This window comes from Alligator mississippiensis, chromosome 5 (assembly GCF_030867095.1).
Source record: "Alligator mississippiensis isolate rAllMis1 chromosome 5, rAllMis1, whole genome shotgun sequence".
Taxonomy (NCBI): domain Eukaryota; kingdom Metazoa; phylum Chordata; order Crocodylia; family Alligatoridae; genus Alligator; species Alligator mississippiensis.
In genome coordinates, this window is record NC_081828.1 from 16,275,138 (window position 1) to 16,294,679 (window position 19,542).

Here is a 19,542-nt window from a genome sequence, read left to right on the forward strand (position 1 = left end):
GGCACGTGCCCCCCCAGAACCCCCCAACACCTTGCCTATGGCATCGCCTATGGTTGGGCGCTCGTGCCGTACATGCTGGGGCTTGAGGGCAGGGGAAAACATGTTGTGGGTCAGGAGCATCAGCAGGGCTGGGGGGGGAGCTGTGGGTCAGGAGTAAGGGGCAATGGCAGAGCTGGAAGGCTGTTGCTTGAGAGTGAGGGGCACCAGCATATCAAGGCTGCTCACACCACAAAGCAGCAGGAGGGCAGCCACAGCTTGACCCACATCCTGGTGAGCGAAGGGGACATGGGGAGCTCTGATTTTCATAGAATCATAGAAGTCGGGTCGGAAGGGACCTTGTAGATCTTCAAGTCCGACCCCCTTCCTGGGTAGGAAGAAAAATGGGCTCAAATGACCCCAGCCAGGTAGACATCAAGCCTCTTCTCAAAGACCCCCAGGGTAAGAGCCAGCACCACTTCCCTTGGAAGTTGGTTCCAGATCCTAGCCGCCCTGACTGTGAAGTAGTTCTTCTGGATGTCTAATCTAAACCTACTCTCCAACAACTTGTGGCCATTATTCCTTGTTATCCCGGGGGGCACTAGGGGAAACAAGGTGTCCCCCAAACCCTTCTGGTCCCCCCTAGTGAGTTTATAGACGGTCACCAGGTCCCCCTTCAGCCTTCTCTTGTGAAGGCTGAACAGGTTCAGGTCCCATAGCCTCTCATTATAGGGTCTGCCCTGCTGTCCCTGGATCATGCGGGTGTCCCTCCTCTGGACCCTCTCAATGTTGTCCACATCCCTCTTGAAGTGGGGTGCCCAGAACTGGACACAGTACTCCAGCTGTGGCCTGACGAGCGTCACGTAGAGGGGGAGGATCACCTCCTTGGACCTACTTGAGATTCACCTGTGGATGCACGATAAAGTCCGGTTAGCCCTGCTGACCGTGACCTCGCATTGTCGGCCCATGTTCATCTTGGATTCAGTGATGACTCCAAGATCCCTTTCTGCCTCCATGCTCTCACGAAGGGAGTTTCCCATCTTATAAGTGTGCTGCTGGTTACTACTGCCCAAGTGCAGCACCCTGCGCTTGTCAGTATTGAAATGCATCCTGTTTTTGTTAGTCCACCCCTGCAACCTATCCAGGTCTTTATGCAGTCTTTCCCTCCTGCTAATGTGCCCACCTCTCCCCAAATTTTGGTATCATCAGCAAATTTGAACAGGTTGCTTTTCACCCCATTGTCCAAATTGCTGATAAAGAAATTGAACAGTGCGGGCCCAAGGACCGAGCCCTGGGGGACCTGGGGGACTCCGCTGCCCACTTCCCCCCAGGTCAACAGTGTCAAAGGCCTTGCTGAAGTCCAGAAAGACTACATCCACGGCGACACCTGCATCCAATGCTTTTGTGACCTGATCGTAAAAGGCAATCAGGTTGGTCTGACATGACCTGCCCCTAATGAAACCGTGCTGGTTGCCCTTGAGCATCATCCCCGATGCCAGCCCATCACAGATGTGCTCCTTGATGATCTTCTCAAAGATTTTCCCCAGGATTGAGGTAAGACTGATGGGCCTATAGTTGCCCAGGTCCTCCCTCCTCCCTTTTTTAAAGATTGGGACCACATTGGCTATCTTCCAATCATCTGGAACCTGGCCCGAGCACCACAAGTGCTCATAAAGCCATGCCAAGGGCCCTGCAATAACCCCTGCTAGCTCCCTTAACACCCTGGGGTGGAGAGCATCTGGACCTGCTGATTTGAACACTTCCAGCCCCTCTAGAAGCTCTCTAACCTGGTCCTCCTCAACCTTAGGTTTTGAGGTGTTCCCCACGAGTCCGTCTTGAATCATGGTGGGGGAGTCCCGGTCCCTGCACAAGAAAACGGAGGTGAAGAATTTGTTAAAGAGGTCTGCCTTCTCCTCTGGCGCAACCACCAGATTGCCCAGCATATCTTGCAGGGGCCCCACATTTCCCAGTGCCTTCTTCATCCTCCCTATATATTTGAAAAAGGACTTTTTATTATCCTTGATCTTGGACGATAGTCCTAGCTCTATCTCCGCCTTAGCTTTCTTAACAGCCCCCCTACAGGCCCGAGCAGTGGAGGTATACTCTTCTTTGGAGATAGCTCCCCCCTTCCACCGGGTGTACGCCACCTTTTTGGCTGCCAGGCATTCCCGGACATCCTTGGTGAGCCAGGGGGGCTTTTGGGCACTCTTGCCCGCCTTGCTTCTTGTTGAGATCATCACCCCTTGGGCCCTGAGTATCGTCTCCTTAAGGAACGACCACTCATCTTGGGCAATGAGTTCCCCTGCCCTTGAGAACCCCAGTGCCTCTCCCACCAATCTCCTCAACTCATTGAAGTTGGCCCTCTTGAAGTCTAGGGCTACCGCCTTGCTGCAGGCCCTTGTCACCCTGCGCTGGATGATGAATTCTAGCAAGCGATGATCGCTATCACCCAGGTGGTCAAGAACCTGGAGCCCCCTTACCAGATTATCGACTGTGGCCAAGCCCAGGTCCAACAGGGCATTTCCTCTGGTGGGACTGTGCATCTCCTGGGTTAAGTGGAGGTCCTGTATCTCGGCCAGGAACCTCCTGGAACGGTCTGTCCTGGCTGACTGCTCCTCCCAGCAGATGTCCGGGTAATTTAGATCACCCATGACAACTACATCCCTTGCCTTAAGTGCCTCTGCAAGCTGGCCCGAAAATTCCCGGTCCAGCTCCTCCCCTTGGTTGGGGGGGTCTGTAGTAGACCCCCACCGTTAAATCCCTCTCCCCACAACCCCCTTGTATCTTGACCCAGAGCACTTCAGCTTGCCCCTCCTCCGGCCCCATTTTGCTGGCAGAGATGTGTATTGCTCTTTGACATAGAGCACCACACCCCCTCCCTTCCTTCCTTCTCTATCCCGCCTGTAGAGCCTGTAGCCCCTAATGCTAACTGTAACCACGTTTCTGTAATCCCTACTATGTCTGGGTTTGAACTGGCTACTCTGAGGGCGAGTTCCCCCTGTTTGTTCCCCATACTACGAGCATTGGTATACAGGCATTTAAGGCCTTTTCTGTGATAAGAAAACTAAAATCAAATGCCAAAATATACAGGTATTTAGAATTTATTTTATTATACCGATTGAGGTACTGGTAGGCTTCCAAATTGCTTTAAAATTGTAAATATAGCCATAAAACATTGTGTTCAACTGGTACCTATATATATATATAGTGGTGTTTCATTTTAATCATGGAAAAACATGGATTTGGAGTTTTTTAATAAAAGAATTTTGTATTTTTTATCAGACAAATTAGGTTTTTTTAAACACAGAAAGCAGGATCCCTGACATGAGCCTTTTGACTTTGGACTAATATCTTGCATAGTTTATATTAGATATAAGTAGGTGCCAGAGTACTACTCAAAAGTGTGTTTATGACTACCTGTGCTAAAAATTGCAGCAGTTTAAAAAAAGGTAACATGAATCAATTCTGGATGAAGTAAGTGCATGAGTAGTATATGCAAATTCCTACAGCCATGTTTAATGTCAAGATTATTGTTTTCAAATTGGCTCCTCACTTTCATGTGCTTAGGAAGAGCAGTGTCTGACAGTAAAAGGAGGGGAAAGGGATTGCCAGGAGAAAAAGTTGAGGGGAAGCAGAGAGCAAAGGACTACCTGATTCCCCCATATTTATTTTCGCTGTTGTAGTAGTGGAAGAAGGACAAATTCAATAATAAAGGTAATACCTCCAATAATTAGATTCTGTACCTGGAAAATTATAACAAATGTATACATTTTCCATATATAGAATCTAATTATTGGGGGTTATCTTATAATCAGAGTCATCTTCTATTTGAGTCAATATGGTAATATGATGCAGGCAGCAGACCTTTCTGCTTCAGCTGCTTCTCACTACGGCTCCAACATGCTCCTAAAAACTGAGGCACGCAGAGCAGTGTCTCCCCATGACAGCAGCAGTACCGGCCACATGGGAACACCCGGTTGAGAATCACAGTTCTAGATACAAGTGTGAGATTTCTTGAAAGTGCTGGTGCACTTCTGCTTTATTTTTATTACAAAACTACCTTGTTCTTCTGAGATAGTCATGTTATGAAACACCCAAATCATGTTAAATTTGATTATTAAATTTTGTTAGATTCTCAAACCTCAGCTTGAGCTCCCAGTGATTTGCAGCTTGGTCTGATTTAGGGTTTGGGCACAAACTTTTTGTATGTAAGATTAAGCTAAGCTGATTTCAACAGATTTTAGGGTTTATGTACTAGTCTGGGGCAGAGTTACGTCTTAGAAAAGGATCAGAAACCCTAAGAACCCTGAGTTGGTTCTTCAAAAACTGTATTTTCATTTGTATTTTTAGAGGAACCTTAGCTTTTACTATAAAGCATACTCTGGGTATCACTGATCATTTCTTTTGGTCCTTTTTTGCCCATTCTCAAGTCTGTTGATACCTACTCAACATCCCCACTTCATTACTTGAATCTCTTGCATGTTCTGCTTCTTAAACATTGTGTGTACAATATAAGTTGTCTGTAAAGTTGTCAGCAAGATCCTCACAGGGAAATTAACATTCCCCTTTCTGGCAACTTGCGCTGTAAGCAGCTGAATTGCTGCTTTTGAAATACTATCAAGAATTATGTAGATCAGCGTGGTATAGAAATATTATATTGGATAATTAAATGTGGTTATTCAGAAGTTATATGCTATTAGCATGATTTTATTAAATGCAGATTGTGGTGAGAACCCAAGAATGTACAAGCTGACTTAGATTATGTTTCCCAGTGAGTTTATTAAGATAGCCTGTCGGAAATACTTCTGGCCCTGCAGTGCAGGATGCAGAGATGATTTGCATAGCATATAAGGCCTTGCCTGCAGAACTAAGTGGGATCTCTAGGGACTGAGCTCAGTTTGCCCAGTCCAGAAACATGCTTCTTTATAATCTTCCCTCACCTATGGAATCGCTCCCCCTTTGTAGTCATTATGTAAAAGGTTCTGGCAAATTAGATACATGTAAGCATAAATCCAGTCATCTTTTGCTTCTTGTTCATGCCTGCCTGCACTCTAGAAGCTGTCTGCAGGGGTGCAAAGAGTGTGCATAGATGCACCTTATTACTCTCCATTGCAGTAGTACCGAACAGCCAACTGAGAGTAGAGACCCATTGTTACAGTGTAGTGACTAACCCAAAGTAAAAGTCAGTCCCAGCCCCAAAGAACTAATGCTCAGCCTAGACATAGGGAAAGGCACATGAGCATGGTGAGTTGTGGGAAAGGAGTTGTAGGGAAAGACACATGAGCAAGGTGAGTAGTGGGATAGACTGCAATTATCATATTAGTGGTAGATTTTTTTTTAATGAGTGTGGTTTAGTTAGGAATTTGGTTAGGAGGGTTCATTAGGTAAATGAAAAGCAAAGAATGGGGAGAAAAGGGGAAGCTGAAAGAGAAGTGTGGAGGGCAGGTAGCATAAGACTTACAAGAGAAGGCAGAGAGAGAGGTTTGGAGTGAGCTACCAATCACACAGAGGAGACGGCGTCCATATACAAAGCCGTAGCATGCAACCAGTTCCTACATCTGAAGAGACTGCTTTTATCCTTGCTTTGAAGGAACTGAAAGAAAGAGCTGTCACTGCTTCCCCATTATTGACTGATGGGGAACATTAAAGAAAAGAGTTGGTCTCAGCTGAGGCCCATCTTTTCCCATTTCCCCTACACAATATCTGGACTCCACTAACACCTTCTCCACGCAGTGACAGCACGGAAGTTCTACAGTGCCACTCAGTGAACTTTGTTACCTGTGGACCGGGATGTCCTCTCTGAGGTAAACTGGAAGATCAAATGTAAGCTCCTTTAAGCAAATATCCTTCCCTTGGCTGTATTAGTCTGTCTCCTAGCTCAATGAGACCCTGATAGTGGGGGTACCTTTGGAAACAATCGCAATGGACATGATGATAATCAAAATGTGTTCAGTACAATACATTGCAGATGAACTGTCCGTTCCCAAGTGCAGAAGAGCATGTCTTTCCTTCCTTGATACCTCAGCTAAGACAACCAATCTAGACAACAAAGACAACCAAGACTTAGCTACTTATGACTAGGTTGGATTTGAACCTGCAGCAGAAAGGAAAGGCTGTCCCATTGCCATTACCCCAATCTATCTAGTCCTCTGATTTTAAAAGATATAACTAAACCTTTGAATGCTAGTACTTGGTGAAAGAAGCCAGTGTACACAAACAGATAAGAAACAGTTATATCTCTGAATTTTGATTTTAACATTTTCCGTTGGCACAAAATTAAAGGTTTCTTGATAATAGAGTTATACTTAAAATGTCACCTGCCTCTGATTTGAAAAGAGAATATCTTCAGTAAGATCATTTCCTGAGGTACTGAAAATGTCATTTCACCCATTTCATATTTTGCCTATAAGAAAGAAAGAATAAGGAAAGAAAGTAACACTTAGTGGTTGTAAAAGTCTTTATAGCATCAATAAAAAAAGTTTTAATTTTCATTTTTGGTTTTGTTCTTTTCCTGCACTGTATGCTTTTCCATTTTCTGAAGCTCATTTTAAAACTACTCTTTCTTCACTTTGGGGGATATTTTATATCTAGGCCTGAATTACTCAAAGGGACACATTTGTCAGAAGAGATAGGCACCCACTATGCACCAAAATAAATGGGCAGATTTTCAGCGGAATGGAAGACATGCCATTTATAGCTGAGCCCCTTGGAAAATCTGGTTCTAGTTTGAGTTCAGAGCACCTGGAAGATGTGGCCCCAGAGCTTGTTTGACAGTCTCACACTAATTGTTTGGGTATGGAATAAGAGCAAACATGACCTTATGTTTGCTATGTTGAATAAAGCAAAGTAATGTGATACAAGGACAGCTGACAGAACTAGTGTTTAGATCAGCAATTCTTCTGACATCATATCTGTAGAGAAAAGGGAGATCACAAGAAACGTAACACCTTTCTCTAAATAAGATGTACTGATAAAAGGAACATGGACTTTTATCATCCCTTCTTTTACTACACAAAGTCCTATTGGATATGAAAAGTGGCTTTATTCCTGAAATGTCTATTATCAAGTATTTACATTTGGCATTAAGTCTAATTTTGTTAACATCCAGTTCTTTCATCATCCTGTAGAAGGCAAGAATGAGATTTCTTTAAATCTGTCATGTCTAAGTTTGAAGGTATTGTTCACCTTTTTTCCCCTTGTGTATTTAACAGATTACTTCCTGACACTTGATGAGCCTATGAATAACATAACCACCACTCTTGGCCAGACGGCAGAACTGCATTGTAAAGTCTCCGGCAATCCTTCTCCAACTGTACGCTGGTTGAAAAATGATGCACCAGTGGTTCAAGAACCCCGAAGGATATCTTTCCGTGCAACAAGCTATGGGTCTCGATTACGAATAAGAAACCTTGACACTACAGATACAGGCTACTTTCAGTGTGTTGCAACAAACGGCAAGAAGACTGTTTCCACGACTGGTGTTTTGTTTGTGAAATTCGGTAAGAATTACCTTCCCAAACTTTTTATGTTACTTGGGAAAAGTGCCGGATGAACAGGACTAGCAATAGAAGTTCTTTGTAAAACCACAGAAAAATATAGCACAAGGAGGTCAGCAATGCAAGCTTCTCTATTCACAACAGAGATGTTTGGTAATGGTGACTGTTGTTGGGATGGATTTTGTGATGAGGAGTTGAGTCTACTGGGACTAGGACTTAGGCAAGGGAACTTACTTAACAGAGAGCACTGAAAAGCCTTCAACAACGTTTAGCTTTTTTCTAACTGAGGCCCTGGCACACATTAGTTACGGCGCAGTTAATACATGAATTTCACCATAAATATTAACGGTGTTACACATTCAGCCAATTTTTGCACGAAGTGCCAAACCAACCACAAAAACATTCCACATATCTTTGTGGCTCACTCGTATGGTGCCATAAATTGAACATGCAGCACCCCCATGCCAATGCTGACAATCGGCTGATTGTCAGCATCAGTATTAGGGTGGGGATCAGCATCAGAACCAGGACAGCTTCAATCCCGATGCCAAAAATAAGCTGCCAGGAAAGAAGGTTGCAAGATTCCCCACTGTATTGGAGGTGTGTGTGGGGTGGGGGGTGAGGAGGGGTCCTGGCACCCCCGGAGCCCGGCAGCTTTTCCTGCCTTGCCCTGCAGCCCCTGCCAGAACCAGACCTTGGCCTTTCCAGAGCTGGGTCAGACAACAAGGTGCCAGCCCTGGATCTGGAGCCAGCTGGGGGCAGGGGGAAGCCCTGGGTCCAGGACAGAGCTGCCCTATTACCTGAACTGCAGATCCAGATGTGCACGGCAGAAGGCACACTGCTTGGGATGAGGCATAAAATTACTCTGATCCCAATCGTACCATTGTCTTAATGTCTGCCCACAGGCCTTAGCGAGATCTGAACCATCAATCAATCAGAAAGACACTGTGTTAAATCTTCAGCCATGAGACACCTTTTTTCCCCCCTCTGTATAAACAGGAGTTTTAAACCTGGAGAAGACTGAAATTGAAATGCTCAATACAGTAAAAATAGTAGTTACATTACCAGTATCATTTCCAAGGGTTGCAAAAAGTAACACGTTTTCTCTCTGCACCGAAGTATATCTTCAGATAATTGATTATAGAGGTGTCCTAACAATTGTGAGGACCCCAAACAAGAAACAGGTTTTTCTATGTCTTCCCTTTACTCCCACTTTCAGAGGAGAAAGCTGTGAGCTGAAGAGGTTACATAGACTTAATGTGTATTTGTAGAAATGGGCAAAGAATGTATAAGGAATAATTTATTTAATGAATTTCATGTCTTTTTCGCTCATAAATTATTCAGATTTTCTCAAATTGTTTTATATTTAGATCATTCACTGAATTATTTCTGAAAATAACTCTTGGCAGCTAGCTGATTGACAAGCAGTTGTTACTCAGTGCTCAGTATTTGAAATGCAGGATAGTTCGTAAAGGAAAGGAGAAGAGAAAATAATTCCTTTTTTTTTACAGAGCATTTCTGTAACAGACACTCAATAGCCGTCTAGAGGAGATGCTGATTTAACATTAATTTGAAATCTAGTTTACATAACTATTCCTTAAGGCTTAAGGCATGGTGTTACAGTGACTATTCTTGCCAGTAAACATAGCCTTTCGAATATTTACAGAAATCAGATACGAAAGAGTGTGAACATAGTCTAAGGCCCTGATCCAAAACTCACTGGAATCAATGGGAATGCCCTACTGCAAATCAGGCCTTCATTCAAATGAACTTAAGCCATTTCCTATAGTTCTTTTTTGTGTCATTTGTTAGTCAACCATGGCTGTTGCATATGTTGCATATAGCCATGTCTTCTGCTTTGGGAAATTGAGAATAATCTGTTAAAATAAATAATCCATATTTAACATGATATACAGTTGTTTTTATCTTCTAAATCAGTGGTGCTCAACCTTTTTCCCTTGCAGGCTGGATGGGCAGTGCCTGGTCTGACTGCTGGCTAGACCAGTCCAGTGCCTGAGACCAACACTGTGGGCACTATCTAGACAGGCAAAGGCGGGCAGGGGGTAGGCCAGCCCAAGCCTGGCCTTGCAGGGCAGGGAGAGAGGAGGCTTCAGCTGTCCCATGGAGGGCAAAGGGAGAGAGAGGGATGTGAGTCAGCTGGAGGTGGGGGGAGAAGGGGGCATGGTTCAGCACTGCAGGGGGGATGGGGTTTGATCCTGGTCCAACCTGGCACTGCAGGGGAAAAGGGGGTGTGGCCCAGGACCATGGGGGTGGGGTGGAGAAGGGGACAGGGGGCATGGATCAGCCCCAACATGGCCCCAGGGGAGAGAAGGGGGCTTGACCCAGCCCTGCACAGAGAAGGGGGCATGGCCTGGCTCAAACCCAGCCTCACAGGGCGAAGGGGTACAGCCCAGCTCCAACTGGCTGGAGTCTGGGAATTTGGCAGGGAAGAGGGTGATGTATTAATGGCCACTGCTGCTCCTCTGCCAAATTTCTGAACCCCAGGGACTCCCATGGGGCAGATGCACTGGCTGCATTTTTGGCCTGCAGGCCAGAAGTTGAGCGCCTCTGTTCTAAAGGTTTGCTAAGATATCTTGCTAGGTACCCTTCTATAACGAATCCTGATATTTCTACTCTTTCTTTTTTTCAGGTCCTCCACCAACAGCAAGTCCAGGATCATCGTAAGTTTTTTATGTATTAGTTTTTATATCGGCAATTAAACATTAACTTGTCATTTTATGCAACAGTAGTAGTTGAACATTCTGTTTAAATGTATAGCAGTTTGGGACAACTGTATTATCTAAGGCATGGGTATGTTTCCAAAGTGTCCTGTCAGCTCTTCTTTTTTACACTAGACTGTTTGTTTAATTTTCAGCATTTATTTTCTTTGGATCATGTGCTACCCTCAGCTTTTGCACAGTCCCATTGACTTCAGTACACATGCTGCACATGGAATATGGGTAGAATGTGTCTTTTAACACGTGATGGAGCCCAATCTTGAAAGCCATTTCTTCTGGGTGTAGTTCTTACTGCCCAGGAATAATCTCACTGATATTAATTAGACTAAATGTATTGAGAAGTGTAACTAATACTTAAATAGATCCAGTCTTTAAAAAATGAAATGTGCATTTGAAGGTGGTATCTAATTATATGGTAGCTATGTTATTTATCAGCACTTTAATTGAAACTTGACCTGTCTCAGTGACATTAGAGATGCTGAACTGGTGACAGAAATAAATGCAGTAGTAACCAAAGTGAAAAACTATACCAATTTTAGGTGTGTAAAATTTTGAGGCTAATCAATGTTCCTTATTAAAGATGATTAGGTAACCCTAGATGTATTGCAGAGAATAAGTGTTTTGGTTACAATCTGGGGAAGGCCTCCAACTACAGAACGGCATGCCATGATGCCTTCTATTGGAATGTCACAAAATGTGTCTTTGCCTGTCTGTCTCTATGAAGGTAACTTACATCAAGGCTCCTTTGTTTGTTCGCAAAGGTAGAGCTTTTGTTTTTGATAAGAATTTCTCTTGTAGCTTTATGGCCTTGAAGAGGGTGTTCTTAATTGTGTGTTAAATCCCAGATCTCAGTAAGGTAGTGTTCTTTTGCAGTTCAGGATACTTCATTACTTAGGGAAGTTAGATGCTTTCAAGTGAGCAGGATGAAATGGGATGCATGCTAAGGGTACAGATGGAATTGGCTGAGGTAATTTCAGAGCCATTAGCTATCCTCTTTGAGGACTCATGGAGGTCAGATGAAGTCCTGAATGATTGGAAAAGGGCAAATATATAGTGTCCACCCTTAAGAAAGGGAGGATTAAATTACAGAAGCTATCAGCCTAACCTTGGGACCAGGAAAGATCATGGAGTAGGTTCTCAAGGTACTGCTTGATATCTTCATTAATGATTTGGACAGTGGGATTGAGAGTGTGTTTAGCAAATCTGCGAACCGCACCAAGTTGAGTAGAGTTGCAGACACTCTGGAGCAGGGGGGGGCAATTATTTTGGGCGAAGGGCCGCTTACTGAGTTTTGGCAAGCCATTGAGGGCCGCATTACAGGCAGACCAGGTCAGATTAATATTAATTTTCTAATTTTTTTAGTGGCCCAGGAGGCCAGATAGAATGGCTTAGCAGACCTCATTCGGCCCACGGGCCACATTTTGCCTACCCCTGCTCTGGAGGGTAGGGCTAGGATCCAGAATGACCTAGATAGACTACAGAAATGGTCTGCAGTCAGATGAGATTCAGCAAGGGCAAAGACAAAGTTCTGCACTTGGGAAGGAATAACTGTATGCACAAATGCAGACTGAGCATACTGAGTTGTATTAACAGGAGTGTCACCTGCAGATCTAGGAGAGAGATTCCTCTGCTGTGTTTGGCATTGGTGGGGCCTCACCTGAAATACCTTGTCCAGTTTTGGGTCCCCCCACTTCAAGAAGGATGTGAACAATTTGGAAAGAATCCAGCACAGAGCAACAAAAAAGATTAGGAGCCTAAGAGGCAAGACTTATGAGGAAAGGCTGAAAGAGCTAGGGTTATTTAGTCTGGAGAGAGGAACTAAATTAACAGCTAGAAAAATAAAAGAAGGGGGATTTGATAACAAACTTTAAATACCTGAAGGGCCATTATCAAGAGGATGGAGATGGGCCTTCCTCAGTGGCCATAGCGGACAAGACTAGGAACACTGGCTTCAAGCTTCAGCAGGAGAAATTTAGGTTGGAGATTAAGAGGAACTTTCTGACTATGAAGGTAGTCACGCCTAGGAACAGGCTAATTAGAAATTTGGGAATTGCCATCCTTAGAAATTTTCAAGAGCAGGTTAGACAGATACTTGGCTGGAGTGCTTTAGACAGGGATGCTCCTGCCTTCAATAGGGGGCTGGACTAGATGAGTTGGTGAGGTCCCTTCCAGCCCTACTTTCCTATGTTCCTAAGAGAAAAGAAAAGTCTGGTGTTTAGAGCCTTGGCCATTTAGATTTGTCATATCATGTTAAGCAAAACAGATTTGTGGAATTCTTCCATTTATAGCAAATTCATCCATTATAGCAAATTGAAGCCATCAGAAAAGCCAATGGCACTTTATCGTGCATCAGCAGATGCATGATGAATAGGTCCAAGGAGGTGATACTTCCCCTCTATAGGGCGTTGGTCAGACCGCAGTTGGAGTACTGCATGTAATTCTGGGCGCCGCAATTCAAGAGGGATGCGGATAACCCGGAGAGGGTCCAGAGAAGGGCCACTCGTATGGTTAAGGGCCTGCAGACCAAGCCCTACGAGGAGAGACTAGAGAAACTGGACCTTTTCAGCCTCCGCAAGAGAAGGTTGAGAGGCGACCTTGTGGCTGCCTATAAGTTCATCACGGGGGCACAGAAGGGAATTGGTGAGTATTTATTCACCAAGGCGCCCCCGGGGGTTACAAGAAATAATGGCCACAAGCTAGCAGAGAGCAGATTTAGATTGGACATTAGGAAGAACTTCTTCACAGTTCGAGTGGCCAAGGTCTGGAACGGGCTCCCAAGGGAGGTGGTGCTCTCCCCTACCCTGGGGGTCTTCAAGAGGAGGTTAGATAAGCATCTAGATGGGGTCATCTAGACCCAGCACTCTTTCCTGCTTATGCAGGGGGTCGGACTCGATGATCTATTGAGGTCCCTTCCAACCCTAACATGTATGAATCTTTGAAGAAGAAAATTTGAACTCAACTACAGACCCTCATCACACCAAAGAGGGCACAGTCCCACCACCTTCATTAAGAATTGGTTTGAAGTCTAAGGGTATAATACAAAGCTCTTTGAAGTTAATAGAAGAGCAGTCAATTATTTCAATTTACACTGAATCAGATACCAAATTAGGAAACTGAAATGTTAATGTTTGTTCCTTAACAAACCCAGGATGTCATGTCAGATATAGCACTGTCCATTTATCATATGTGAGTACAAATACAAAATGTTTTAAAGGGGAAGTATTTTAAAAGAAAGGAAAGCTGAGACTCCCTCTTTGATAATGGTAGTTGAGTTTTTGACTATATATACATATTGTAATTGTAATTTTGTAACCAAAAATTCTTAATCACACCTTCATCATCCTGGAAAATTTTAGATTCCTCCTCATGAAGGAGCATAATAAGCAACGTGGAAAACATTTCTAAAGAAATAGATATGATAATCAAATTCTGCTTTATTTGACGGTGCAATTTTTTTCAATCAAAATCCTAGTAAAACTTGGTATAGATGTATTAAGGGAGTCAATCAGGGAAGATACTTGTGAAGAAACAAATGATAAACAGGAATAAAAAAAAATAATCTTGAGCACAGTTCAATTCTGCAGTCATTGACTCCAGATTAATAGCTGTATGAATGAAAGCAGTTAGATTCCATGAAACTAAATGAACAGGTAGAGGGGAAAAAAGCAAGATGCAAAAAATTGAGAGAAAAAAGAAAATAGAGAAAGTCTCTTCAAAATTGTTTCTTTTTGTCACTTTAGAAAATGATGTAATATTTTCAAACATGGCCCCCCCATCAAGTGAGCAAATAACTCTGAAAGAAATTTAGATCAAACCAAAATAATAAGGAAGAGCTAGTGGGAAAAGTAAATGTCCGATGGATAGCCAAATGTCAAGGTTGTTCTTTGAAGATGTGACACACAAAACTAAAAAAACCCAGGCAACACAGAGCATTTTGTCCAGTACAGTGAACCCCAGGGTGGCATATTTGTTTAATTAGAAACAGACACTTGTTTCAGTCTTTCTGCAGCTGTATTCCTAGGTTGTCTGATATTCTGGTTATCAAATACTGGGAGCCTATCCCCTCTGAAATGTCCAGCTCCGGAGTCTACTTCCTATCAGATTATTACAGGGGTGCCCGACTTCTTTGCCCAGTGGCCCAGATTGGTATTGCTTAGTCCATCCGTGGGCCAGATATAGGCAGTGCTCCTACGCAGATGCAGAGGGGAAGGGGGTGGCAGACCCTAACATGGCCCCAGGGAGAGGGAAGGAGGTGTGGCCCTGCCCCAGCAGCAGGGAAGGGGCATGGCCTGGCACTGTGGGGGGCAAGGATCATGGCCAGCCCTGCAGGGACAGGGAGGCCTGGCCAGGCCCCAACCCAGCCCTGTGGGGAGGGAAGGGGGTGTGACCCAACCTCAGTACAGAAGTGGGGGGACTTGGCCTAGCCCCATGGGGTTAGGGGGCATAGCTTGGCTCCAACCAGCCACATGGAAAATGGGATTTGGGAATTGGCCAGGGAGGAGGGTGGCCGTATTAATGGTCACTGCTGCCCCGCTACCAAATTTCCAGACCCATGAGGAGCCCCTTGGGCCAAATGCAATGGCTCCACAAGCCTGCATTTGGCCCACAGGCCAGAGGCTGAGCATCCCAGGATTATTAGGTTGCCTTGAAAGACTTGACTGTTCTTGGGTGCCCATGATATGAGGAAAGCCTAGTTTCATGTGTAAATGGCTGGAAATCTTGTCCCTCTTCTAGCTGAATCAGAACTAAGCATCTGGGAGTAGCAGGTTAGTCCCTGGCTCCCTTTCCTTTCAGTTAATAATGGTGCTAGTGATTTTTCTGCTAGTGGAAGCTGTTTCTTGAGGAGAGACAGAACCGAGGGATTGGACACTTGAGTTATAAAATGTCGCAACAGGTTTTTTCAGGAGTAGAGGCAGTAGTTCTGATGTTGTGGCAATATTAATTTCAGGTAAATACCCTTGGTTCATCTACATTTCCCAAGAAAAGTAAAAAACCCTGTGTTCTACATTCTCGTCCCCTGTTGTTCAGGACTGTTATGTACTTTTGCTGTGCGCAGATGAAGTTACTAAATTTTATCTGAGCAGTGATTGCATTTAATGGCGATTATCCCTGTGAATTGATTTGACATTTAAATTTGAAAGAAAAAAATGCTTTCTAAAGGCTCCCAGCTCTACTCATCCCAATTGCCCATATCCTAAAAGAGTTTCAGACCTCTTAAGTGCAGGGCTTTGAGCAGATATATTGGGCTGATTCCCCAGCTAAATAAAGAGATTCTAAGTCACCTTTCTGTTCCCAAAGGCACTTTGCATAAATGCATTATTACGATATATCTTGGAAATCTTACAGGATTTCTATGGCCTGGTTAGTTGTCTGATCCTTGAAGGACCTCTGAACCATGCCACCCACTTAATCTTTGAGCTGTTTGACTGCTACTGTGATGGATCAGCAGTCAGAGAAGATGCATAACAGCTCAGTACAGCACCAGCTTTTGGAGACACGGCACAGCAGAGCATGAGAGATAAGAGGATTTCACATAAGAAAAAAGACATCTTGTTGTGACAACACAGTTGAATTGTCCAGCCACCTTGCTCTGCAAGCAATTTTGTCTACTTTTTTCCTTTTCATGTATCACACTGGTCCTGATTCTGCACTCAATCTTTCCAGTGTAAGTCAGGAGCAATTCTAATGATGGTTTTGGAGCTATTTATACTACTAGAATAGATTCTACCACAGTGGAGTTCAGTGAGCATGAAACCAGCACCTGGGAAAGGAGAATCAGGCCTACTTGGAACAAGGGTGTCACCTTGTTAACCATGCTTCTGTTCCACAATCAGTCCTTTGTTAAACTTCTGCTTCTGCCTAGGTCCCGTAACTCCATTTTCAGAACCACGTGTTCTACTCGGAATAATTCAAACAGGAACAAGTGATTCTGATAACTCCAGTGTGAAAGAAAACAAAATCTTAAAAAGGATGAACCAGACAAGCACTTCATGAATATAGTGGACTCTGCTGAGGTTCCTGAAGTCATGTGCACGTTTTATGCAAGAGTTGTGCAGTCTCTACAGGAATCACTTCCTGTGTGTTTCATGGCAAAGCAAGTTAGAAAAAGAGCCTGGTATTCTATGTGGCTGCCCATTTAACTTTCCACTGTGACATGTTGACCTCAGCACACTGGAAATGTTACATGAATAATGCAGTGATGTTCAGACACACCTTGTAGTTCTATGTGATATTTTAAATTTTGAAAGGAGGAAACAATTCAGTTTATCTCTGTTATTACTCTTTGGATTGCAATGAACTGAAAAATCTCAGGGCATGTCTGAAAATGAAGCCAATTATATTGCCATGTATAAGACAAGTACTTTTGTCAGTGTATCTGTTGGAAGGTTCTTCTATCCTTAACATACATCATTTCATAGATTCATAGATTGTCAGGGAGTGGAAGGGACCTCAGAAGATCATCAGGTCCAGCCCCCTGCATCAGGCAGGAAAGACAACTGGGGGGTCAGGTGACCCCAGCAAGGTGACTGTCCAGTCTCCTCTTGAAGATTTGTTCCACCTAAGCTAATTATTAAAAATGTAACTACCATGTCAGGGAAAAAAAAGTTTGGGTTGTAATTAAAAGGGGGAATTAGTTCATAAACTCAAACAAGTTCTCTTATAGTCAAAAATTGTTTATTAAGTTTATGAAATAGCAAACTCCACAGGCTTCCACTGTCCCAATTTTCTAATGATTACATTTTTTCTATTTGGGGAGTGGGAGGTAGTTAAACACATCTGGGTTTCTTAGTGAAACACACATTTTATACAGTGGCTGTCTGTGCCTGGATGTCAGCATGGTTCTCTTCAACAAGAAAATGCATAACCCCTGGCCAGCATCCAGGTGGGGCTTAGCCAACTATGTACTTGATTGCGCATTTCAAAGCGTAGCAGAGGGAATCATCCCTTCTGAGCATAGATGCTAGGCTTTAAAGAAGAAAGAACGTTGATAAAGAATTAAGGTTTTCTCTTGTGCAGGTGCCAACAGATTAAATTCATAGGAGCACTGCTTCAGTTGACATCCTCATTCTGACGTTCCCGGTGCTACTCAACACTAATACTTTCACAGCTTCCAGCATGAGAGACTGGTGTAGTGGATCAAATGACCTACAGAATATCAGCTGATGAAAATCATGTATTCCAAGCCACACAAAATAGACCACTGCTTTTGCAGAAAATGTATCAGTCAGATTTCTCAGTGACTCTGGAGATTTTTTTGGAATGAGAATTGAATACAAGTCTTAGGAGTTCTGGAATTGGATATCCTTATTTGGTGTGGTAGCCTGTGCATTAATCATGGGATTTCAGACATTAGTAGAAAGTGGGATTTTCTTCATAAAGGCCAATATAAATATAGTTGTGCAAAAAATAAAGTAGTGGTGTTAAAATGAAGACCTTAATGTCTAATGCCAACAGAAACTATGTTGCATTTTAATATACTGCTTTGTCCTGCTGAAAATATTACTTAGCCCTGCCAAGGTCTGGGAGAGCCAGGACTATCTGTTCAAAGGGGGCCGATCATGCAAATTCAATTCTCTCTTGGAAAAGGGTCAGACTCTTACCCTTGGGAATGTGGTTGAACTGGTGCATTTTTGCTGAATATACTGCTACCTCACTCCATGTGGAATTCCTACCGCCTCTCCTTCTACCCTTGTCCTTTGCATGCACAGTAATATAATGCCCCATGTGCCAGCTGTGTGAATTTTGGAAAGAGGCATGTTCTTTGGCCTTCATGTACTGCCAGGGCACAATTATGTGAAGATCCCTGAATAAGCAGAATATAGCACTTAGTAAAGCGTACCTTGGCATCCGACACTTACACAGCTACAGGTCTGTAGTATCTGAGCATCTCACAGTCTTTAAGTATTTATCCTTATGATAACTGTGATCTCTGGGGACTTATGTGTTGCACGGCCTGTCGGATGTGTAGCCCCTCCCCTCAACTCACCTGCCACGACTTTGATGTTAAACTATCAAGAGAGGGGGGTTCAGTGGAGATCTTTCTGGGAGGGCCTCCCAACAACGGCAGTACTCATGACTGGTTGGCGCGATGTGCCACAGGGCTCTGCCTCCCCTACACCCCGTCCACTCGCCAACCAGATAGGTGATCGTACGATGGTGCTTTTGGCCCCGCGGGGCTTGCCCTCAGCCTGCTTCGGGTGGGAGGGCCCACGTCTGAGTGGGCTCAGCCGGCTCTTGTCCCTCCAGCCTTGATGCCCCAACCTTCTTCCTCTATCTCTTTGATTTTTCTCTCTTTTTTTTTTTTCTGTTTTATTCAGAAGAAATATTTTCCTGGGGAGAAGAGGGATGTGGAGCCACCTCCTTTCTCCCAGCCTCCTACAGGGGGCTCAAATGCCTCCCCTACTCTACCTCTTCCAGGGAGCTTGAACGCTTCCCCTGGTCTGCCTTCTGCAGGGAGCAGCAGTGCTTCCCCTGCTCTGCCTCCGGCAGGGGGCTCAAAGATTTCCCCTGCTCTACTCACCAGTGTTGCTCCAGCTGTGCTGCTCCTCTCCCCCGCAGGAGCCGCCCACATCTGGCGTGCTTCCCACCAACTCTCTCTCCTTCTGGCTCCCCACCTGCTCGTGGTCTGTCGGGGCTTTTAAACTTCCCTGCAGCGGCTGATACTGCTGCCGCAATTGGTCCAGCTGTTCCCCACGCAGGGAACAGCTAATTAAACAGCCAGCATAATGCCGGCTTGCGCAGCTGCGGCCGCAGTCCCGGCTCCTGCGCTGACAGGCCGGCAGGAGGTAAGCTGTCCCCGTGGGTGGTCTGTTTCTGGGATTTGGGACCCACGGAGCTTGCTCTCGCCCCTTTGAAAGCCTGTAGGGGCGTCTCACCACCACAATAACCCACTTCTATCACCCCCATTTTATGGATGGGAAATTGCAAAATGAAGAGGCTGTGCAACTTGTCCAAGGCCCCGTATAAAGTCTGCAGTGAAGTAGGGCATTCAACCAAGTCCTAGGTTAATGCCCTAAACACTGGATTATCCTTGTGTTCCACCATAGCCATGCATCTTCCATAGGCTTTAATGGGAATCACGAGGCAAAATCCTAACGGAATTTATTAAACACATATGTTTTTCTAGTATCGGTTAGATCCACAGTGAAATTTTCTCATTTTGGATCGCTGTAGGTTTGTAATTAATGCAGCTGAGTTCAATTCTACACCCAGTTGCACTAACAAATCTAGAAGACGTACACTGAATTCTAGCCAAGCACAAGATTTGGCTCGCAGAATGGAGCCAAAGGAGGCTTTGATGAATATTTTCATGTATTTTATCTGACATTCCA

The 19,542-nt window shown here is 44.4% G+C and overlaps 1 protein-coding gene across 2 annotated transcripts in view; it reads left to right on the forward strand.

The window, feature by feature from the left end:
* The window catches only part of ROR1 (receptor tyrosine kinase like orphan receptor 1), a 284,863-nt gene that overhangs the window by 205,616 nt on the left and 59,705 nt on the right, over positions 1–19,542 (forward strand). For both annotated transcript variants that reach the window (XM_059727907.1, XM_059727908.1), the window contains 2 exons: positions 7,188–7,475; positions 10,123–10,153. In XM_059727907.1, the coding sequence (XP_059583890.1) occupies positions 7,188–7,475; positions 10,123–10,153 (319 nt within the window). The remainder of the gene's footprint in view (positions 1–7,187; positions 7,476–10,122; positions 10,154–19,542) is intronic.